Here is a 23,471-nt window from a genome sequence, read left to right as displayed (position 1 = left end):
AAGAGCCCAGAAACAAAGAAGGTGAGGTTTACCAGGCATCCAAACCCTCATTATGGCTTCTTCCTCATTAGTGAGGTCATTTTGGCTGGAGAGGGGGCTGTGGGTTGAGGGAGGTTGAAGATTCTATATCTGGATTATTATGGGACTATCTGTTTGAGGTGCCTTTGGCCCCGAGGTCCTCCACCCTCCACCCTTCCCTGTTCTGTAGAAGGGGCTGGGCTGGGCTTGGAGGCGCTAATTAATCTCTTCCTGCTTGAGTCCTGGAGCTCAGCCTCACAGCTCTGACTCCAAGGCCCTGTGGCCGGCTGTCAAAGCCTGCCCCTCCCCTTGCCCCCAGCTGCTTCCATTTCTCAAGACTTCAGAGGACAGCCTAGAGAACTTGCCCTGAGATTGTTCCCAGCCTCTCAGCAATCCAGGTGGTGTTCCTTGGCATTTTTGTCTCCCTCCCCCCACCCCTGCACACACACACATTTTTCAAATGCCAGTTCTGCTGCTAAAAGAGGTCGTGAGGTTTCAGGTCCGCTCAGGGGGCAGCTCAGTCCAACTGCAATCTGTCCGCTACTCAGTGACCTCCCGGGTGGGGCTGGAAGGTGGTTATTCATGCAGGACGCAGGCATGGCTAGATGCCTGGCCTCGGGCTTTGGGGAAGAAAGCCTGCAATCACACTGGCTCAGCAGCTGCCTCTCTTCTGAAGAGCTGAGGCTCCTGTAATTTTCAGGGATCAAAGTGAAATCTGACAGCAGAGGCTACCTGTGTTCAGAGATGAGCTGCCCCCAGGTCTATGCTGCTAGGGGCTTGCTGGGAGCCCCTGAGCTACCTGCTCTGTCCAGAGAGAAGAGAGCTCCTGCCCTGCACGCTCTCGGGCTCTTTTCCTCCCTCTTCTTCGCCCCCTTCCCTGCCTCAATCGGACGATCCTGTAGGAAACACTTAGGAAGGGGAGTGTGGTAATTCTATTTCCACCCGGCATCTTGCATAGTTATGGGGGAAGCCATTTTTTCGGGGTTTGAATGTGTGATGTTCCCCAGCGCAGGTCGGTTGGGAATGGATCATGGTGCCAGGAAGGGCAGCCAGCTCAGCCCGAGGCCTTGTAGCTGAGCGAAGCAGCTGAAGGTGGTTGAAAATGCTATTAGCAGGCAGCCTTTGTCCAAGTGAAAAAATACACAGTGATTAAGAACTGAACTGCAGAAGGTACATTCCAGAGACACCAAAGCTTTGCATACAGACAAAGTGCTTTTCACCTTTGAGACATTTGGCAAAGTTAACCCAAGAGGATCAGGATCCTTCAGTTTCATGGACTGGGTTCACAAACGTCCACCCTCCACCCTGACTAATCATTTCAGCTCTGTGGCCATCTTGATGGCTAGAAGCCTGGAAGAAGGTGGTCATGGAATCCTTCATTTCTAAAAGGAAATGCACAAAAGGAATGTCTCCCTTTTGTGCCGTGCTTTAAGAAAAATCAACATGCTGCTTGACATGCTGTGGCTCTGTGCATTGCACTTCCAGATATTAATCAACAAAGCATGCACGATCCAGGTTACCAAGAGCTTTTGCCTCTTACTTACCTGGGACACTGATGCTACACTCTTTGGCTGGGAGGAGGGCTGTGGCTCAGAGAGTAACCCTGGGGGTTAGGTGGCATATTGGGGACAGCAGAGCCAAGCACTAGGGACTCAGGCAGGACCCTTCTCAATGCTAAGGGAGTAAAGACATCTGAGCTGCTGATGAGACTCTCAAGCTGACTTGCCCAGATGACCAAAGACCAAAGTTACAGATCTCAGGTCCACCCAATCTAAATTCATGTTACTATGGGGCTAGGAATCAACTGTAGTTGCCTCTGGAGGAGAAAGATTGAATTGATTGGAAAGTGGCATGAGGGAACTTTCCAGGATCATGGGGCGTAGGTGACAGTGGTGCATAGATTTGTTAAATTCATTGAACCACACACTTCAGATCTGTTCATTTTGCTATCTGTAATCACCCTCAAAAGAAAAAAAATATTGGGAAACAAAATCCAGCTATCACATCTCTGCTTTGAAATTTCCCACTCCTTATTCTTTTTCAGTTGCAGGTCCCGTGACTTTGCCTTTTGGCTCAATCCGGGGCTTCCTACTCCAGTGTAGGAGAAACTCGGTTCCTCTGTGAGAAGAACTGGAACTTGCAATAGGGCCAATCTGGAACACTGTGTCTAGTGCCTTGATCCAAACTGATCACCTTGTTGTGATACAGGCATTTTTCATCCTTGCTAATGAAAATAAGGTTTTGCTGAATGGGCCTCACCAAATGACCTCAGTAGGCAGGAAATGGGAGGCTCCAGAGATGAGCTGTTCTCTCAAGGAGACTGAAGGTTACCCATGAGTAGATATGATGCTCAGGTTCATAAATGATGAGTGAGCATGTGATCGCAGGCCTGGGGGGGCCTTGCTGAGGGAAGCAGTCAGGAGCCTAAGAGCCAGGTAGGGAGGTAAGGGTTCTGGCTTGGGTTTGGCAGGAGGGGACAAGTCAAGAACTTGCCTGAGTTCATCGGGTGACTTCCCTGGAGCTTGGTGCCCCCTGGCGCCCCTTCTCCACTGAGCAAAACAAAAGGAATGATTTCAAAAGGGTGTATAAGGAATTCTGTGACATATCCTTTCTCGATGGTGTTTCAAGCTGGGGAGAGAGAGCCACTTGCTAGGGGTAGTGTAGGCGTTTTCGAAGTTGGCAGAGGACTGGGAGGAAAATCCATACTTAATACAGAAGAGTTTCAAAAAACTTCTCAACTCTCCATCTCTCATCAACTTGCCCTCTTTTGAACTTCATGGCAAGGTGGGGCAGATGAAAGGGGGAAACCTGGTCTTGGGACTAGCCAAAGATCACACAATGCTAATCCACAGCAGGGCTAGGCCAGAGCCACACAGGGGGACGAGGATGCTTCTGCCTTCCTCAGTCCTCAGTAGTAGGGGGCTGGAGCCTGTGACAAGATCCATTCCTGGGGTCTGTATTACTCCTGGCTCCTTGCAAAGCTTTCTGATCTCTCTCAGGAGCTGAAGGGCATTTTATTTGGCTTTAAAATATTCTATTTGACTTTTAAAAATAAGATACCACAAACATAAAACAACGCTCAAATAAAAAAAATCAAGAAATAGGTGAAACTTGAATTAATAATAAAAAAAAGTTCACTGGCTGAAGAATTAATATTCATTCTTGTATATTTAAACCTGTTAAAAAGTAAGGAATATGATCATAATAAAAATAACGGATTATTTTGAAACAGGTCACTATCTTAGTTAGGTACAGTGGTATAAACAACTGGATTTTGCCATGTAAATTGTGGGTCTATGGAATCTACCTGTAAGTCATATCTTCTGAAAGCAATTCCCATAAATGGTTACTGGGACTGTTAGCAGTTTCAGAAACCTTACTCTAGCCTATATTGGCAGCTACCAGTGCTTTTCTTTCCTTAAAATTTTTTTTTTTTTTTTTTTTAGATTTAGAAAAGGTAAGTCGCCAGCGCTCCTAACTGTCCTAAATGTGAAAGAACCAACCTATCCCATGATCTATCTCCTAGGGACTTTCTCTTTGAATTTCTCACCCCCGCTCAATGGGCTGGCATCAATATTCCAGGTACACTCCCTTCTCAAGGGCCTTCCTCTTCAATTAGCACAGACCGTGATGGTGAGTGGGTGGGGATGGGCCCGTTACCAGGGGTACGGGTTACTACCGAGGACTGTAACTCACAGCCACCTGTCGACTGAACATCGAACCACTCTTGTGTGTCAAACACACCAGGCATTGTACAGACACTCTTGTTAATGACCACACCCTCCTTGCCAGTTTAAAGCCTTAGGACATCTTAGGTTAAAGTCTTAGGATATATTGTGTCAGGATCGATGAAGAAACAGGCTCATCTAGAGCTCGAGCCCCTTGCCTGAGAGCATACAGCTAGTCAGTGGCAGAGCGAAGCGGGTCAGCCTTCATGAGCCACACTTTCTACTTTGTATGTGGCCATCCCTCTCAAGGAACGAGGCAGATGGAAACGCTCAGAGACTAATGACTCCTCCCTGCCCATCTCCACCAGGCAATCTCTTTGGGCAGCCCAGGGAGATTTTCTCAACCTCACTGAGAAAGAAGTTTCCACCCCTGGACATGCCTGAGACCATCTCAAGCATTTCTGCTCTGCCTGAGGTTCTTCCCCTCTTCACATTCGGTTCTCCTGAGAGAGAAGGCGCCACCTTCTGGCTGGTAAGCCTGGCCAAGTGAGACTGGCTACTGCACCGAGCCGGGGCACCCGTCACCGCTGCTTGGGGCACGCGGCTTTAAGGTGCACCCGCTGGATGGGCCAGGTGAAGCTACCACTTCTGTTTGTGCCCTCATGTTATTGGTGCTGCTGCCCCTGGGGTCGCCATAGCAACTGTCCCAGGGAGGAGAGGAGCAGGGGTACTGTTTACCTTTCTCAGGAGGGGCAGGCGGAGCTGCCTTACTCTAATTAGAAACCAATTCCAATTAGAACCAAGTGCCTAAATCAGGGTGTCCCAGCCAGGCTGGGCGGGGGGGAAGCCCTCTGTGGGTGGTGTTCCTGGCCCCCAGACTCCTGCCCTCCATCGGGCTCATCACTTTTGGGGCTCTTTGCAATGGCCAGCCTCTGCCAGCTAATTTCGGTGGGAGAGCTTCTTCCACGGTCCCCCAGCTAGGCAGGGACAAATCTGGAACCAGGCAGGCATGCAGGAGTGACAAGGGGGAGAGCAGCTGTGCCCTCTGCTGGGCGCACAATGCCCAGACACAGATTCCCCAGCTTCCTTCCTAAGCTGTGCATTTCCACCTGTGTTCTTCCTGTGCAGGGGCCATGCCCCCCCCTTTCATATCAGATCTCCATCTCTCCTTCCTCTGGTTCTGACTGCACAACCCTGGTGCTCTCTGTGTACTCAGCTTCCAGGGAAGCTCTTGGTGGATTCAGGAGTGGAGTGGAGAGGGGGGCATTTCGCCTGCGAGGCCCCTCAGAGGTGTGCCTTCCTCTGCCCCTGTTCCTCCATCTCCTCCCCAGAAGTACTCCAGGATCTTAGCTCTGGTTCACTCCAAATTAGGCAAAGGTCAAAAGACTCGAGGAAACAGGGACATGGCTGTGTTGCTACTAGCAACATCGTGATGCTTTTTTCCAAGTAGGACGTTCAAGTGACCCTTGTCCCTGGCTCCAGGGGAGAGTGTCACTGAAGTTTAGTGGAAGAGACAGCAGGAGGAATCATTTGCTTGGGAGTGTGTGACTCTCCTGCAGAACCACGGGGACTCTACCTCCGCCTCTCAAGGGCACCTCTCATCTCCTACACACGTGTTCACCCAAAACTCATCCATAGGTTGGGGTCCGTGGTTAAGCCAGCTGCCAGAGCAGAGCCTAGACGGCACAGGCAGTCAACATGAGGACTGTCCCCCACCGCCCCAAAGCATAATCTTTCCATGAATGTCCATGTCCGTTAGGACACAAATGCAAAGGAGGCCGGCTTATTTCTCTTTCTTCCCTACCACCAGGAATGCGCTGCAGCAGGCATTTATCACACATGTATTTCTAACCTAAAAAAGTGCGTCAGGGGATGGGTCAAGCAGCATTTTCAGAGATCTCTCGATAGAAACTTGGGTCAAGGGGTCTTCCCTACAGACCCTTTTTACATGTTGCTGCAATGCTTTTGGTGCCCGTGGGACAGAGGATAGGTGCTCGCCCAGCCTTCTTCTCCCCTGATGGTCTAGGACGTAGAAATGTAATATTTCCAAGTTTCCTGCAGGATTTGGCCCTGGGTCACAGGGGAAGGGTTATGGAAGCTGTAAGCCTAAGGATGCTGCTGTTGGATTTAAAAGCATCGTCAAAGGTAGTGAGCATTTCTGTCCTGTTCTGCTAGGGGCCCGGGAGAAGCGATCCGTACCTAAAGACCTTATTTGCACATTGCCTCTGGGACAAGGGACTTACATCTTAGCATCATTTCTGGACCCCTGGCTCCTTGCCTCTTAGGAAGAAAAAACTTACGGGTGCAAAAAAAAAAAAAAAAAAAAAAAATGGGCAGAAAAATGGGAACACCAAAAACTAGATGCTGCTGACTGTTCCTGGAACGAGGGTGCGGGAACGAGAGTGATAGGCAGAGACAAGGCCACGGACAAACAGATCATCTCTTCCGGATTTTGGAGCACCTTCTGTGCAGAAGGATCCCAAAAAGGGTTAGAGAGTGCGGACGCCGGGATCACTCACCCACTGCTGGAAGGAAGCCACCTCGGGGGTGAAAGGCAGCGGCCATTCTGACTCTGCGCCAGCAGCACTAGGCAATTGTGTTTTTAGGAAGGGAAGTGAAGAATAACTTATCCAGCTGAAACCAAGAATACCTGCAGCTTTCGGCGGGGCCCCTGCCCAGACATGCGCACAGCCGCAGCGGGCATGCAAAGCGTGCGCAGAGGCCCATGCAAGTCCGCAGCGTATGGGACTCATGTCCATACCCTGAACACAGAGGCCCAGGCCGGGCAGGCGGCGCATGCGCCCGTGCGGACCTCCGTGCGCACGTTCGTGTGCGTGTTTCCAGCACAGGCAGCCGCAGAAGCATCTCATGCAAGCCGCAGAGGCATCTCATGCAAGCCGCCGAAGCAGCCATGTGATTGGCTGCAGAGCTTTATATCAGGCTCCTAAAATGCCAATCTTTGACAAGCACTGGAAACTTAATGCATTTACTTTAAGATACATCTATAAACCCTGAGTTCTCCCCCCCCCCCAGAGGAAGCCATTCGTGTCAGTGGAAATGGCCTCCCCGCTTCGGTTTCTGTCAATACCACAAGCAGGAGAAGCATGTACCCCAGGGATCTGGTTTAGGAGGGATTTCAAAGCATCCCCAGCCACTTGCTTCTGACTCCTTGAACAACCCCACTGTGTAGTGTGTGGCTAAAAAAATACAAGCCTTTGTTGATCTGGCAGATGGAGAACCAGACTCAGGGAGGCTGTATTGCTCAGGGTGGCCACAGACAGCTGAGAGGTGAGGGTTTCTGGGAATGAGGCTTCTGTTGAGCAGAGCGCTACATCTGGAGGACTGCATTGCACACGCTTGTCATGGGGAGAACCACTCCTGATCTGCGTCTGGAAGCAGGAGGTGTCTCAGGGTTGTGCACCTCGGTGGGGGAGGGGGAGGCGGCAAATGCCAGATTCTGACAATGTATGCAACATTTTCTAGGTGGCTCTCCCCACTCCCAGCACCACACAGCTCTCACGGCCTCCTGGGAAGTGCTTAGGGGCCTCCAAGAAACTGACCACAGGGCAGAAGCTGGCCTGCCAGTCACCTTGGTCCCTCCACTCCCAGGGAAAGCAGAGAAACTGGCTCTGGACTTTAAAAATAAGCCAATAATAACAGCTACCATCTATCAAGCCGTTCTACGAGCTGGTCACTGTGATAATTGGATGTGCCTTGCACACATTGTCATATATGAGATACGCATGTAGCCACCCTCGACTGCAAAATAAATATAACGATACCTACCTCAGAGAATATTCTTGGAAATTAAGTAAGGTAATACGAGCTAAGCATGGGGGGCAAACAACGCAATAATGCAAATAGTAATACAAAGAGTTCCACTTGAGCACATATACTACAAACACTCTGCTAAGCATTTTTTTCCCTACTTAATCTTTTACTCTTATCTCCCCTTTACAGATGAGGAAACTGGGGCTTAGAGAAGCTGTTAAGTGGTAGAGCTGAAGTTGAACCGAAGTCCCTTGCTTGCCAAGCTCAGCAGGTGCAGACACCCGCAGTAAAGCACTGTGAGCCCCCAAGAAATGGCAGTAACTACTATTATGCCCTCATTCGGTGCCAGCATCCACCCTGTGCAGAAGGCTGGGGCTGTGTTATACCCGTCAGCCAAGCGAGCGGCTCCCCTGGGGTCTTATGCCAATCTCAGGTGGACAGACAGGAGTTAGCCCGGGCTGTCCATCTCTAACCCAGTCTGCTTCTGCGCATTCCGGGGGGGGGGGGCACCAAAGGGACATTGTTCTCAGGGCAAAGTGAGCAGGTGGTCTTTAGTAGGGGGTGAAAATGCAGTTGGAAATGTCACTGCCAAGTTTCAACAACATTTGGCTCTGGCTGGCTGGGGCTGCTCAGGCACAGCCCAGATGTGACTACCTGCTACGGCCGGGGTAAGGAGTGGTCTGGACAGCTCCGGGCAGTCAGCCAGGAGGAGCTTCTCAGAGCAGGCGGGGGCAAGGTGCACCTCCCTGTGGTTATTCATGCAGTCCTGGGGAGGGTGGAGAGGAAGAGGACCCTGACAGGAAACCTGAGCAAAGCTGCCAAAGGGCAGGTTGGGGGTTCCGGTGACCACCACCCCACCTGCACTCCTTCCTGGTGATCCTTCCCATAACATCCTATAGATCTAGAAACAATTTAGGAAAAGCTATCATTGAGAGCTAGCAAATGATGGGCTCTGGAACTGTGTCATTACCAAGGAGACCGCCATCAAGTATAGGATCGCAGCGTTGCGATCACTCACAAATGCTAATGCTTGACTCCTTTACATATTTAGAAAAATGGATGCCCTAGAACCTTCCAGTATCATCCAGGACAGAAAATCCATCAGAATTTCCTCTCTACTTTTGCTGCAGATTACAAGGTTGGATTGAGTTTTGTACTGGCTGTTCCTATCTCTATGTTCCAACTTAATCTGTTACGATGTAAAGGCCAGGCCCTCTATCCTTGCTTGATGGTCTGTCTTTTCCCATTCGGCATGGAGGTTCAGATGCACCCTGCTCTTGGGGAAAATGAGAAAGGCATGGCATGGGATGGTTCTCCAACCCTGTGAAAAAGTGTGGGTGCCTTCCAGATCCCCATACCTTTCCCTCCCCACCTCTTATATCCAGGCCCCAATGGCCTGACAGAGTTTTAAAGGACTGTCTTTAGGGACATAGTACCAATCAACTCTAACTGGGTTTTCTTTAGCTTTAAAAAATGTCTTATTAAAACTTTGCTGACTTTACGGGGATCGCCATGTTTAATGAGAGGCCTCAAAGAATCTGAAAGCAAGAGATGAGGAGAGGAAAAAAGCCATAAGCTGTAATCACCATAATTATACAATCCCATGATGAGTAGAAAGCAGCCCTGGTAAAGCCTGAGAGAAGAGGGAGTGTCATTTGCAATCGTGCTGGTCTTTAGGACAGCTGGAAAGAATGTGACACGAGAGCCCTTCCTTCCCCTGAGTTGGGCTGAAGATAAGTCCTCAAGGCAGACCCCAGGAGGAGGGGGTGCCAGAAGGGCAGTTTGTCCCCAGTCTAAGGCCTCTGGAGCGCGTTCTGCTCCCGGCCACGTGGAGACGGTGCTGGAACAGCCTGCTCCCTGAAATCGGCAACTGGCATTGGGCGAAAGGCAACTGGCTTTCTCATCTTTGCTGCTTTCAAAAAAGCGCCCTTTCTGGATGGGAAGGAGGACAGGCCAAACTTTCTCCAACTCAGAGCCAGGGTCCCCCATGCACAAGCCCACCCCGGCTGTGCTCAGCCCGACTGCACGACCGCCGCTCAGCTGCCCTGTGCCAGCAGGCGTCTGTGTCCTCTGCTCGCTGACCTCCTTTCAGGCCTTCAGGGGAGAGAGCCCTCTTGCCAGAGCTCAGCTGCAGCAGCAGCGATTGGCTTAAAACAAAACCAACACACAAAAAAAACACCCAACAAAACAAAAGGCAAGGATGACATGTGAAGGGCAGTAATTCCGCTCCTTGACAGTTTCCCTTGCTTGGCTTGTGTCATCATCTGGCTTTTTCTCCCTCAAGGCAGATGCTGATCTGACTCTTGGATCCTTCTCCTCCAATCTCAGCAAACTCCCTCCATATGATCCACTCTCCTTTTCTAAGACTTATTTATAAACCATAGACTAAAATGCAGTAGGATCCATTTAACAAATATTTAATGCATCAGAGGATTCCAGCTAAAAGAGAGGATAGAGGGGTGCCTGGGTGGCTCAGGTGGTTGAGCAGCCGACTCTTCATTTCGGCTCAGGTTGTGATGTCAGGGTCGTGAGATCGAGCCCCGCATTGGGCTCCACGCTGGGCGTGGAGGCTGCTTAAGATTCTCTCCCGGGGCGCCTGGGTGGCTCAGTCGGTTAAGCGGCTGCCTTCGGCTCAGGTCATGATCCCAGGGTCCTGGGATCGAGCCCCGCATCAGGCTCCCTGCTCAGTGGGAAGCCTGCTTCTCCCTCTCCCTCTGTCTGTTGTTCTGCCTACTTGTGCTCTCTCTCTATCTCTGTTAAATAAATAAATAAAAATCTTAAAAAAAAAAAAGATTCTCTCTCTCCCTCTCTTTCTGCTCTTCCCCCACATTTCTCCCTCTCTCTCTAAAAGAAAAAAAAAAAAGAGAGAGAGAAAATCCAATGCAGAAGGCTGCTCTATGATACCCTTGGCCATTCAGCTTCTGCACGTTTCCAGGGAGCTTGGTGATCCTCAAGGTGACATACCCCACTGTTGGGAAATTGCTACTGTTATTCTCCAGCAGGGTGGCCCTCCCTGTATCTTCTACCCAGTTCTTCTAGCTTTGTCTGAAACCACCCAGAAAGGTCCACTTACTGTGGGAGACAAACACAAATATATCTCATGACGGTTATCTCGTCTCCTGAGGGGCTAGACATCTCTATCCCACCTGACATGGCTTCCTCAGTTACTCTCTTCTGAATTTTCCCTAGATTGTTCAAGTTCCTGACAAATTGTGGGGGCTTAGAACGAAGACTCAACACAGTCTAGAACAACACGAAAGCAGTGAGACATTTTTCTCTTTTGGTCATTCCACTTTGGGTATTATAACCTAAAGTAGCTTTTCTCTTTTTTAAGGCAATTGCATCTTGCTTTTGCTTATATGAAGCTTGTAGCCGACTACAACCCCAGAATTTTTTTTTTTTTTACTTGAATTACAGCAAAGGCTATGAATGCCATCCTATAGTTATGAGGCTGAATTTTTTTTAACATAAAATTTATCTTGTTAAATTTTATATAGTTGTTTTTGACCCACCATCCCCACCTGAAGGAGATACTCTTCAAATAGAATTCCACTGTCTACCAAAGGAACAACACCTTGCAGGTGCTGATCTGTGAATATGACTGATGTGTTTTCTCTTCATCTGAGTCCTCAAAAAGGATGTCGATAGGACCGGGCCATGTGACCTACCACCAGAAACTGCCTTTCCGGTTGACACAGATCTATGAATTCACCCTCTTACCAGTCATTAAGGTGCCATGAATACACTGGCTTTACCCAGTTCTGGGAGGGGCAGGAATTGCCATTGGTTTCAACCTTACTGCGCTAACAGCAGCACATAAATAAATATTCTGTGGAGCAGGGGGATGTAGTGATGATAGTCACCCTTCTACCATCAGCCAGGCTGACAAGGGGGTTGTGGGAAGTTCCTGACAAATACTATGCCAATAAGAACCATTCCTGCTGGGGCCATGGTGCTCGGGTCAAAAGGATTCGGCCGTGATTGGGGAGAGTGGAACCGCCAGGAGGGCTGTTGCTGGGGAGGTTCTACGCTCCTAACCCTGCCTCGCCTTCCTATCTGTTGGGGAGCCACCAAAGGGTCCTTCCCTCATGGGCCTTCAGGTCACGTCGTAAAGCTGACAATACCCCCCCCCCCCCCCCGAGCCTTTCTCAGCCCCACGGCAGTGTTCCAGTTAACCTTCTGCTACATGGCAACATTTCACAGATGGTGCCTATGTAAGATTTTACATCCTGCCCTCCTTCCAGAATGCTGACATTCCCAAACTGACTCGAATCAAAGACACTCACTTGTTGCTGGACAACAGGGGAGACCCCCGAGTCATTTTCCCCGGGAGCTCATTTGGGGGGAACTCCATGGTGGTTTTACTTCTTAGCCTTCAAGGTCCTTAGAACTTGAGCTCTCTGACTTCTAACTTTCCAGTCTGGACACAGGCCGACTTGGGTCTCTTGTTCTTGCCCTTGACATTGGCAGCTTTGTCCCCTTCCTAGGTTCCTGCTATTCCAAAGCCTGGCTAACACCTGGGGGTTTCTCTCTCTGGCCCCTCTGTCCCCCTGGCAGGACAGAGGTGGATTCCATCCTTTGCAGAAGTGGGTGTTCTGTCCTGCTGAGTTCTGCACTTCCCACTGTGCATCCCACTGAGGGCCCTGCGGTCACCTTCACCCTCTGCCTTCTCACTGGACAGATGGGAACCCACGGCTGTTCCCATGTGGCTGCCTGGGGACAGGTGCCAAAAGTCTGACCAAATAAGTGACAAGGAACAGGCTGAAATCCCACAACCCCATCAGCCGCTGTTAAAATAAGAGCTCCTTCTAGAAGGACATCTTTCCTGAGTGGGGGGTGAGAGGAAGCCTCTGTTATGGCAAAGGGCTGAGGGTCACTTCCCGAAATAGATTCCCGCCTGGCACGTACAGACACAGTTTGCCCCCAGCCTGCCTTGCGGGAGACTGGCAGGGTATGCGATGTGGATCTGAATCAGTGGCTGTAAACACACAGCTGTGCCTTTCTGCCTCAGAGGAGTTAGATTTTCACTTGACTGCTTGTCACACTGGGGTCTGGGGAAGGCGAAAGAGGGCCTGGGTGGTGGGGAGGGAGGCTGGCGAGAGGAAGCGGGAGCGGCTTTGCAGAGCCTGGCTGTGTGCCCCACGTGCCCCTGTGTGGGGAGGCTGAGTCACTGCTGGGTTTTCTCCCGGGGGGGGGGGGGGCACTCCGTGGGGAGGGGATTTTGGCTGCTTTGGGTTGACAGGTTGAATCATCAGCTGCAACAGCTGGGGGTTCCTCCTTCTGAAAGCAGTGGTAGGATGTAGGGTTGAGTTTCTCCAAACTGACAATGTCTGACCCTTTGTGATACACAAAAATCTCACTCCTCCCCAGAGTTTTGGAAGACCCAAGCCCATCCCCTGCCATTGGGAATCCCTTGATCACTTTTCCTTTTCTGCATCCTGGCAGCCAAGCTGATTTGGTTGTCTTACATGTTGTGTGTGTATAAAAAATAGACTTTTACATTTGCGTTTTCCAGCTACGACACTATACTATTAAATATGCTTTGTGAAGCTTTACTTGGAGCCAAGACGGAGAGAGACAGACAGAGGAGGCTTCGCTGACCACTGCCTATAACCAGGATAGCACAGACTTTGGTAACCTCCTTTTGCCCATCTCTAAGAGAGGACAGTGGCAAGCTGGCCCAGAGTTCTCCAGAGAATCAGAAAGTGTGGTTCAGGTGAGCAGCAGAGTGATGCTGAGGTCCCCAGATGCTCATCTTGCATTCTTTCCCAAGCCCCACGAGTCACGGTGATGCCATGGCACCCACCCTGGAGCCCACCCTTCTGCCCAGCAGACCTCATCCCTACCTCCCACCACACACCCAGCTGGGCATCCACCCAGAAGGGCAGGGACTGCAGAACTGGCAGAGGTGATCAGCGTGTGTTGCTTACCCCGTTTCTGGTGCCCCCCCCCCCCCGCCCCAGTGATCACAGTGTGTGAGTGAGCCCTGGGGATCTGAGCGGGTCTATGGCTTAGGGAGCCTGTGGTACTCTTAGTTCTGCTGGGGCTTTATCCTCACAGCCTTGCCCAGGGCTTTTAAATACAGATCCAACTCAGTGCTAGCCATGGTTTCTGTCCCTGTCCCCAAGGCAGGCAGCCACTTTCCAATCAGGAAGGCAGCTCTTTGCTCATTCTGAGGGATGATTAGCACAATTCAGGAATCTTAGCCTAGAAAGCAGCACAGACCTATGGACACTCCCAGCTGGAAAAGTCTGTAGAGATTATTTAGTCCAAGCCATTGTATTTAGGAGGAAACCAGGGCTCAGAGAGGGCTAGCGATTTGCCTGAGGTTGCACAGCTAGCAAGCTGTGGCTAGAAGCAGGGGCCACTTCGCCTGGGGCTGATGACAAGTTCCACAGGGTCCCAGAAGTCCTCATTGCTCAAGAGAGGCAGGAGTCTATGCTTTCCTTCCCAAATACTACCATGGAAGTCCATCTCCATCTCTGGGCAGGCCACGGTTTCACTATTGCTGGGCCTCAGGGCTCTGAAGTGGGAGAGCCTAGAACGACAGTCCGACCCTGTGGTTCCAGAGGGGCCCCAGGTTTTGCAATCAAAACCAACCCTATGTAAAGATTTGTAGCCAAGAGTCCTCGGCTGGAAGCCCAAAAGGATTTTTTTTTTTTTGATTGAGGTCAAAGCCCTTTGGGGGCTCTGCTGAGTCTAGGTATTTGAGAACTCATTCCCTAGGGGTGGGTGGCTGTCTGCCATGACACGTTGAGGGGGAGGGGGACCAGCCTCCTGGGGGAAGGAGCCGCTCCTGCTGGGCCGCCCAATACCCCCTCTGCCCGGAGCCTCAGCCTTCCACTTCCTGTGCAGCATCTGGGCCTGGAGCTGGGGTTTCTTCCTGCAGCACTGCCTGGAAAGGCGGGGAGGTGAGCTGCTGACTTTTCCTCCCTCAGCTTTCCTTGTGGCCAGGGAGGGAGGAGAGGGAGAGGGAGGGAGGGGCGAGGGCGGGAGGGGCAAGGGCGGGTGGGTGACAGCTGGCTCCCAGAGCTTCCTGGTTCCCGCCTGACTTTCCTGCCGCATTCCTGGCCGCCTGTTGTGGAGATGCCACTGGGAATAGGCCAGGCACCCTGAGCTTCCGGCCCTGTGGTTTCAATTCCAAGGAGCACCTTGACGAAGCTCCACTGCCGAGTTCTCTTAGGTGGGTGAATATCTGGTCCTCATCTCCGTTCCCCTCTGGGGCCTCTGGTGCTTGCTCAGGCCCCAGCAACCCCATTTCCCATCTTTGGAGCCTGAGGCCCGGGCAGCTGGGGCTTCAGCCGAACCCCCAGGCCCAGGTGGAAGCCTCCAGGGAGGCTGCTGCCTGTTGCTGACCCCCCTCGAGTGCATCACCCCCTGGGGCCGCTTCCACAGAACTGTACACGAGAAGCAGACCCTCTCTAGCTTCTCCTCCCCAGGTAGCTTCGGCCACCACCCAGAAAGCGACAACCAAATGGCCGCTGCTGAGCCTTGGTGGAAGGAGCTTTGTTTCCTCTCGCCCTCCTCCTAGGCATCCCGGGGCCTCTGTGTCAGAGTCAGCCCGCGGCAGGGCCCTCCCGGCTCTCGGGAGGCCCCGAGGGAATGAGCATGCCTAAGAGAGAGCAAGGGGGCAGCAAGCCTTTCTGCTCTGGACACCCTCACATCTGCCTTGTCATCTGTCTGCAGCAGAACCAGGAGGATGGCAGAGAACGGCAGGCTGCTGGGCGCTGAGCCGTAGGGAGCAGTCTTGAGTTGGAGAAGTCCCCTGCTCCACCAGGTGGTCACACCAGGACCCCCCAGAAGGAATCAGAGGAGGAGGGGGACGGAGTTGCAAACATGAGCCACAGTGATGCACCTCATGTTTTCCCCTGGGGCTTTTGTGTTTTACAGCCATAGTGAAAGGAAGCCTCCCAGCGCACAGGACTCAGGGGAGACAGGCTGGGTTCATATAACCTGAAACCATGTGTGGGCCCCCCCGCCCTTGTGCGGCTGCTATAGGTTAGAGTTCTTGGACTGGGCCTCCTCGGACCAGGCCCCCACCATGTGCAGTGGTGTGGGTCATTCACTGCCCAAGGGCAGCTGAAGGTCAAGTAGGGGCTGAAATCTAGCCTGCACTGTGCTGGCCATCTGTGGGGCTTGGGCCCATCGGAGGAGTCCTGTCTTCTGTTTTGAATGAAGGTACAACATGGACGAGTTGCACTATGCCATAGACTTTCAGTCTTAGACCTGAGCCTTCCTGTCAAATCAGCGGGGCTTTGTGCAGCCCCGTGGCTCCAGCAGCCCCAACTACACGATGTTCGGCACAGCATATCCTCTGACAATTGCACTGTATACTCAAGTTCTGGGTGACTCAGAATCAAGTCTCCGTTGGAAGGAGAAGCTCACGCAGCATTGCCTCTACTGGGGATTGCAAGCCAAACTAGCATGGCCCCAGCAGCTTCCATGAACCACATGAAACTACTCCTTAGCATCTCCTGTAAAAGGGGCCATCTCTGGCCTTTAACAGATAATCCCTCCATATCATAACACGTCTTAAGACTTGGAAAGAATAATTTGCTTTCTCCAAAGTTTTCTCTTTTATCAAGAAAAGAAAGGACACTGGCATGGGAGAACAGCCGACTGAGCTATCCAACCACCTGGATCCAGGCCTCTTGCCACCGATTAGTCCTAAATGGCAGCTGGTTCACATCCTTGGTCTATGAACTGTGTAGCTTTACTCCTTAGTTTTTCCATTATTAGTCCCATGACATGGATGGTCTTTTGACACATCTTTCCCAGCGACAGGGGAAAGCAACTATTCAACTAGTTGAGTTTTATAGTTTGCAGGAGGTAGGAGATGACATATTCATATAGATCTCCCTTTAGAGAGGTCTAGCACTTTGATAGAAAATGGCTACCAGATTGAAAAGCATATTGGTTGGTTGGTTAATTCCATTTGATTAGAACACTGGGATGTTTTAGACCAAGTTCTTGGGTTCCAGCCTCAGGTACTCTGAAAGTTGCCACTATTCTACAGTCATAGACCATTTCCTCAGACACGGCCACATCTTGTGGGTAGGTGGTGTTGCCCCCAGAGCACAGGGAGCACGGCTGCATCGATGCAAATCCATTTCCACCACTGGAACCAAAAGATCGGAATGCACCGCCCATTAGAGTCTTCACAAAAGAACAGCAGGGAATTTATAAACTTTTTTTGAAGTTTGGACCTTTTATCATATAGATGCTAAAAATCTCAGGAGCTTGGAAGATTTTTCTCCTTCAGCTAGCCCTGAAAACATCTCTGTAATTTGTCCCACATGCACACTTGAGACACTTGGAAGGTGTCTGGTATTTTCTCGTTCTAAATGCTTTGTTAACAGACTTTGCAGAACCACTGACCCAACACTACTTCTGGGATGAAGAGACATCATTAAAAGCTCTTCACAGAGCTTCACTGAGATCATTCTTGCCTTTCCCGATACCCACTTCTTGTGAAAAGCAGCCTGGAGATGTTTGAACATCTTGTCTGGGTACCAGCCTTCCTCTCTCACACCCTCAGCCTACACGGTCTACCTGAAGGGCCTCCACAGGGCTGTGGGGGTTCTCCTCTCCTGCAGTTTGCACCCAGTGGTCCAACTGGCCTCCCAGTACACTCTGGGTTTGTCAACAAAGTCCTTAAACATCCTCTACCCACAGTGTGCACCTCAAAAGCAATAAGGAAGGGTGGGTTCCCACCACTCTCCATAGGGCCTCCAGGGTGGAGAAACTCCCGTAGGCCTTGCCTGAGAGCCTGTGGCACCTTCTTGGTGTGTGAAGCCACAGAGCCATGGCAAACCAGCCACGAAGACACACCAGGGACCAGCAGGTCTTCCATTCAGCAAGTTCTGATTTCTCATGAGGGAAGGCCAGAGAGAGAGAGGACCCAAGAAGAGAAGGGACGAGCACTCATATTTTAATCGCCCCCTACCACAGCTATTGTGATGTTTACATCTAGCAAATTCAAAATCATGTTTAAATTCCGTTAAAATGCATCTAGCTATGACAGGTTGCTTTCAACCCAGAATTCTTAGAATTTATGTTAAAAAGATGAAGTAAAGATATAGATCACAAGGGGGTAGTCAGGTTTACAAGGACCTTCAACAGAGGGGGAAGAAAAGGGCAAGTCAGCATCAGTGGGTTTCTGTCCTTTGGCAAGGGAAGTAGGGCCAGTTCCATGCATGGGAGTCCTGTTCCCTGGCTGCCATTTTGCTACTCACTGGTTTGATGTGAACAGTGCAGGCTAGGTCCCATGAACTCAGCAGCTTGTTTTTGATGAGCGAGTGAATGAGTGAGACCAAGGCCTTCCTGTACACTAAGCCCTGTGCTCGAATCTTGGAGAGAATGGCAGGAAGAGGAGAGATGGGTCTGTGCTGTTCTATAGACCACAGGACAGAGCCTCCACCAGGCGCCACGGGGAAGGCCCTACTCATTCAGTGCTCTCGCCTCTTACCACGGGGTCTCCTAGCTGCCACTGTGTTGCTCTCTACCCCCCTCGAAGCTGGATGTGCATGAGTAACAGGCCCCTCCCCTACAAGAAGAGTGAACCTATAGCCCACCTTTACTCCCTCGGTCACAGTCAAGGCCCGGGGAGCTTGATAAGGCCTTGTCCCGGGGAGCACAGGGACAGCTCGGGGACTTGCTTCTTCCTCCACCCCACGGCTACTGCCTCTCTCCCTGTCCCACTATGCGGATGAGGCTGACAGGGACTGTAAGGGACGTCGGATCTCATGCAGAGGCCACCAACACACACGCCAGCTAGACCGCATCGCCAGGACCCATGCAGCACGGCCACCTTCGGCACCCGCAAAAGCCGCTACAGAGAAGCATCAGCTCCCGACCTGCACCTGTGTGATTGCTAGAACTCACAGAGGGCAATTTGGAATTTTCTCTCTTTTTTTTTTTTTAGATGAGCTATGGTTCTGAGCCAATTTATTTCATGGTACAGTTCGATGGCCTTCTCCCTGGGCTGCCGCGGAAGATGCACACGCCGTGCAGCCCCAAGGGCAGCAGGGTCCTTCCTCCTCAAAGCCCCGAGCAGAAGATCAAATGCGAGGCCTGTGGCTGGGTGGCTGTGTGTGCACCTTCTGCAGAGGGAGCTGCTTGGGGTTTGCAAACCCGTCCCTAGAAGAGAAGCCGCAGACGCTCGCAAAAGAAAAAGGGTGTATCGAGTGGGGAAAGCACTGGACTCCCTCCCACCCCGAAGGAAACGACAACCAACAACAAAAAATTGAAGAAACAAAGAAAAACCAGAAGAAACGTTAAGGGAAGAAAACCAGCTGAACTTACCACACTGCGAGTGAACTTTTCTAAGGAAGTTCTACGACCTTGCTCACTTTCTGGCTTTAGGGGAAAAAAAAAAAAAAAAGGTAGGGAGAAAAATACAGAAAAAAAAAACTCTTCAGCTTACATGTGGTTTCCAAACAGCAGCAGCGGCAGCTAATGAACAAAAACAACAGCAAAACAGGGCGAAAAACGGGAAAAGAGAAGCAGCCAGCGCCGTAGGTGAGAGTCAGCGGGAGAGACAGCAAACGGAAGCCCGCCAGAGATGGTGCTGCGTCCGTGGCGCAGTTAGGAGACAGGGGTGTTTGCTTCTAAGGGGCCATTGGTGCTGTTGGGCTCGGAGTCGGAGCCTCTGTGCCTTTGCACGAGCCACTGTCGGCCCCTGGGAGCTGTCTGCTCCCTGCTTCCCACTGGCTATGCTCGTGGGCTGGAGCCCCCGGTTTGTGTCCCCGAGGCTGCAGGCACACACCTGGGGGTCCCAAGTGGGGACCCAGAACAGACTACTCCTGAAGGCTGGGTGTAGGCAGGGGATCCTGATGGGACACCAGGAAGTGGCCGTGGGCAAGGTGAGGTCATCAACGCCTCCGGGAGTCGGGCTTAGGACTCTCAGATTTTTCCCCACCCAGACGCAGCCAGAAAGTTCGCTCGCTGCAGTGACTTCTTACTGGGCCCCTGCTGACTTTCATTCTGTGTCCTTAGAGCAAGGAGGGTCTACCCACGTCCTCTCTGTTGACACAGGGTCTTGCGCCTCAGAAGGAGTGTTTCGGACAGAAAGTGCTCTCTCAGTCTGTAGGCAGGTGACCCCTTCCGAGGTTTACGCAGGGCCGGCTACAGGAGGCTCAGGGACCCCCGTGGAGAACTCCTAGCTAAGGAGCCCTTGCCAGGGGCAAGAAGAGGCAAAGCCCTTGAATCCTCTCTCCAGGCCTAGTCGCTCACTACCACACACTACCATAGGAGGAGAGGAGGGTGTCGTGTGCACCTGACCCTCTCCCTAAGTTTCCTGCTTTGCGAAAAGGTTTGGGAGAGAATTACATCCCAAATACTGGCTAGTTGATCCTAGAGCCCTGTTCCAGGGTCCTGAGTCTGAGACTGGGAAATTTGGAGAGTAGAGTCACTCACATGGACACACACACACACACACACACCCAGCAAAAATGGAAACCGGAGAGCTGAAGAAGCAGCCAGGTGCCTGTGGGTCTGCAGGGTGCCGAAAGCAGAGGGGTGGGCAAAGGGCAGCCATCTGTCTGTGCGGTCAAGGTCAGAGGGCTTCTTTGGTGGTGGTCCCGCCCCTATCCCTTCCCCTGGCTGCGGGGAGACAGGACGTCGCAGAAGGAAAACACAACACACACACACACACACACACACACACACACGACACACCACGGCAGAGCCAGGCTGGTCTTTCTCCTCACACAAGGAGCCGAAGGTTACCGTACCAAGTCTCAGCTCTGGGGACGGCGGGACTCAGCTTCAATCCTGTGCGCGGCCCAAGCAGCACACGCTCGGCTGGGGGCAGGCTGGTCCTGGGCCCTGCAGCTAGCACGGTGTGCTTGTCACTCTTGTCCTCTGGCTACTGGGTTGCTGCTCACAGAGGGCTGCCATCAGCCTGCCTCATTCGGGTTCCTGCCTTGCACGTCCCGGAGGAGCACTCGAAACCCAGCTCACCGGCCCCTTGAGAACCTGGTTTGCCGGAGCAGGTAACCTTATCTTTGACAATATTAGGACAGAGGATGAACTAGGGAGGAAGGTTCAGGAGGCTGTGGTTCCAGACTCCATCACGAGATGGAGAAGCAGAAAAGTGAGGTGAGATCCAGGTCCCCTCTTGTAGCTGGAGCGTGGGACCCTCACATACCTTTATGACCTGGACATTGATATCACACAGCAAGCCCATCTCTGACATCAGGGAAGGCCTACCTGAAAAATACCGAGTTACAACTCCAATCCACACCTGGAGACTCTCAGGGAGAAATGGAAGAAAAAGTAGGTTTTGTCACTGTTTTTTGGAAACAATTAACCCCTGGATATTGCAAGGGTGTTGGCATCTGCAAGAGCTTTTCTGCCAAAGGACATCCCTTCATTTGGGGGCTGGGAGGCTCGTTCTAATCAGTTTCACATGTAACATTTCACAGGCAAGCCGTGGGTCCCTTCCTCACACGAGGGATCTCCTTTGAGAAGTTCTCCCCTTATGGGAGGACCCGTGGGCACAGGTGTATCAGCTCCACTCCCCGAGCCGGAGTGTGTTTCCCCTTTGTGTTGAGACCCGTAAGAGGATGGAATGGCTTCTGGACTCTCCTGGGCATGTAGATGGCCCCAGATGAGCCAGACTGCTAGAACCTTAGAAGTTTTCCAAACTGGGATCAGTTCAGGGTCTTGAGCCACGAGAAATAGGAACATTCATTTTGACCTTCTCCCATGAGATCTGGGCTAGAGATACCAGAAGTGTCCATAGCTTTTCTTGAAAAAATGGGCATCTGATGTTCCCCTCCATCAGAGCCCCAATACCTACACCCTCCTGCAAGGGAGCTGGCAAGAGGCCAGGCTTCACATTTTCCATCAAGTAGTGACACTTGTTGGAAGGAGTGCAGGCAACCAATAAAGCTGGGTTTCTGACAGTCTGGGTGTTCCAGAAGTCCCTTTTCCTTCCTCAGACTCTCGGGGATATTCTCAGGGCTACCTAAGGGCAGGAGAACGGGATACAAATGCTTTTCTAGACTCTGGAGTTAGAGGGTACCAACCAGATGCGCAGACAGGGTCCTGGCACACGAGGGAGACAGACAGACAGTACACAAAGAGGAGGGCTGCGTGGCAGGAAGAGGCAGCCGACAGAGGGCGTGTGGGTGGACAACCGCAAGCTTCGGGACTGGGCTCCGCAGGCTGTGAGCGGGGGCGAGGGGATGCCCGTAGTCCTAAGCAGCGTGGCACGGACGTTGTGGATTTGGGTGCAAGGGGAGCCACACTTAACCACATGGGGGCCTTGGAGCCAAGCTGCAGAGCGCAGAAAGTTTGCAGGCATTCAGGAATCCCGGACCATCTCTCCTGCCTCCCCTTTCCCAGACCCCAGGCCCCTCCCGGCTCTTCCTTCCCTCCGCCCAGAAATCCAGCTGAGTTCTTCCTGCTTCAGCTGCCCCTCGTCACCTACATGCTGAGGGTCCCTGGGGCCCCCCAATCCAGACACCAAGGGCTGCAGGGAATCAAGGCTTGACTCTGAGGGGAGGAGGCATACGAAGCTAGAGTGCAGTTATTTGATGGCTGAAAGATAAGGCAAACACTGTGGGGCATCAGGGAGGGGACGATTCCACCAGTGACTTCTGGGGCTAGACTGGGGATTGGGGGGGAGGGCTTGAAACCTGTAAGGTTTTCTACCCAGTGAGGGGGTTGCCCTGATCCTTGCCTCATCCTCATCGCTGAGCTGGTGAAACTTTATCTAAAGTCTGTGGTGAAGGGGGCCGGACTTTGCAGTGAGGGGCTCTTTCTGGTTTCCTAAGGGATTCGTGGGCGTCACCGCCAGTCCTGAACTCTTGTGCTGAGCCACTGTGGCCTTAGTACTTGGTCACACCCCCTGCTGTGGGCCGAACGCGCAGGCCAAGGTAATGGGGACTTGGAAACAGGATGCCACACCCTGGACCTTGGGGGTGCGCTGGGATGGTGACGATTCTACTTGTGTGTCTTCCCTTGGAGGGGGAGCAGATAGAGAAGGGAAAGAAGAAAAGAGAAAATAAAAAACCCAAGGGATGATACTGTCATCTGACGCCAGGAGCAAGCAGCAGGGAAGGGTCAACAGTGCTAAGAAAGGCAGGCCTGCCCTTCCCAAAGATCTACCTTCTTCTTGGCCAGCAGCAGGTCCTGGTAGGCGTTTGACCGGAGGAAGCGGGCATAGCTGTCACTCTTCATCAACTTGTAGATGTGTTCCTGGGAAGGACGGAGGCGGGAAGACACAAGAGAGAACGGTCAGCTACTGCAAAGGACGGGGAGTCACAACCCAACTGGCCACTGTTTCAGGAAAGAGACAAACTGGGGTACGCTTGCATGGATCTAGAAACACTTGTGATATGTTTGCTTTGTTTTCTTTTCCCACCCAGAAACACCAAACAAAATATATTTTCTCCCTTAGAATAAAATCTCCTCGAGGATCATGTCCCAAAGGCTTTGTAATTGGGCCTTGGCGCCATGTTGAGATGCAATATTGTTTAATGATTAAAACCACAGGCACAGCAGTGAGAAGGAACAAAGTACTGGTACACCCAACCACTTGGATGGATCTCGAGGGAATTATGATGAGTGAAAGAGCCAATCCCCAGAAGGTTACACACTGGATGATTCCACTGGTATAACATTCTTAAAATGACAAAGTATAGAACTAGACAACAGATGAGTGGTTGCCAGGGGCTAAGGATGGGAGGGGGTAAGGAAGGGTGTGGTTATCAAAGACAATAGGAAGGATGCTTGGGGTGATGGTGCTGTACAGAACTAAACACACACACACATACACACGCAAGAGTACAAGTAAAATTGGGAAATCTGATACACTTGGTGGTTGTAGCAATGTCAACATCAGGGTTGTGATATCATCCTATGGTTCTGCAGATGTTACCATTATGGGAAACTGGGTAACTGGCACATTTCTGTACGTCTTACAGCTGCATGTAAATTAAAAAGCTTAATTAAAAAAAAAAGAACTCCATAGGCCACGGTGCAATTAGGTCAGTTGTGCATGTT

At 51.7% G+C, this 23,471-nt stretch overlaps 1 protein-coding gene across 12 annotated transcripts in view; it reads right to left on the bottom strand.

The window, feature by feature from the left end:
* RGS6 (regulator of G protein signaling 6) overlaps positions 1-23,471 on the bottom strand; it is a 546,094-nt gene that overhangs the window by 6,605 nt on the left and 516,018 nt on the right. For 8 of the 12 annotated variants that reach the window (XM_032405486.1, XM_032405485.1, XM_032405488.1 and 5 more), the window contains exons 16-18: positions 22,575-22,664; positions 18,762-18,815; positions 6,206-6,272 (exon numbers count right to left, since the gene is read on the bottom strand). In XM_032405486.1, the coding sequence (XP_032261377.1) occupies positions 6,206-6,272; positions 18,762-18,815; positions 22,575-22,664 (211 nt within the window). Of the gene's footprint in view, positions 1-6,205; positions 6,273-17,161; positions 18,597-18,761; positions 18,816-18,876; positions 20,670-22,574; positions 22,665-23,471 lie in introns of those variants that run through there. The other 4 variants (XM_032405494.1, XM_032405495.1, XM_032405497.1 and 1 more) reach the window with 4 other exon arrangements.

The sequence above is a fragment of the Phoca vitulina genome, unplaced genomic scaffold (assembly GCF_004348235.1).
Source record: "Phoca vitulina isolate PV1807 unplaced genomic scaffold, GSC_HSeal_1.0 scaffold7, whole genome shotgun sequence".
Lineage (NCBI taxonomy): Eukaryota > Metazoa > Chordata > Mammalia > Carnivora > Phocidae > Phoca > Phoca vitulina.
The sequence above is the reverse complement of the archived record's forward strand: the minus strand, read 5'-3'. Positions and strand labels throughout refer to the sequence as shown.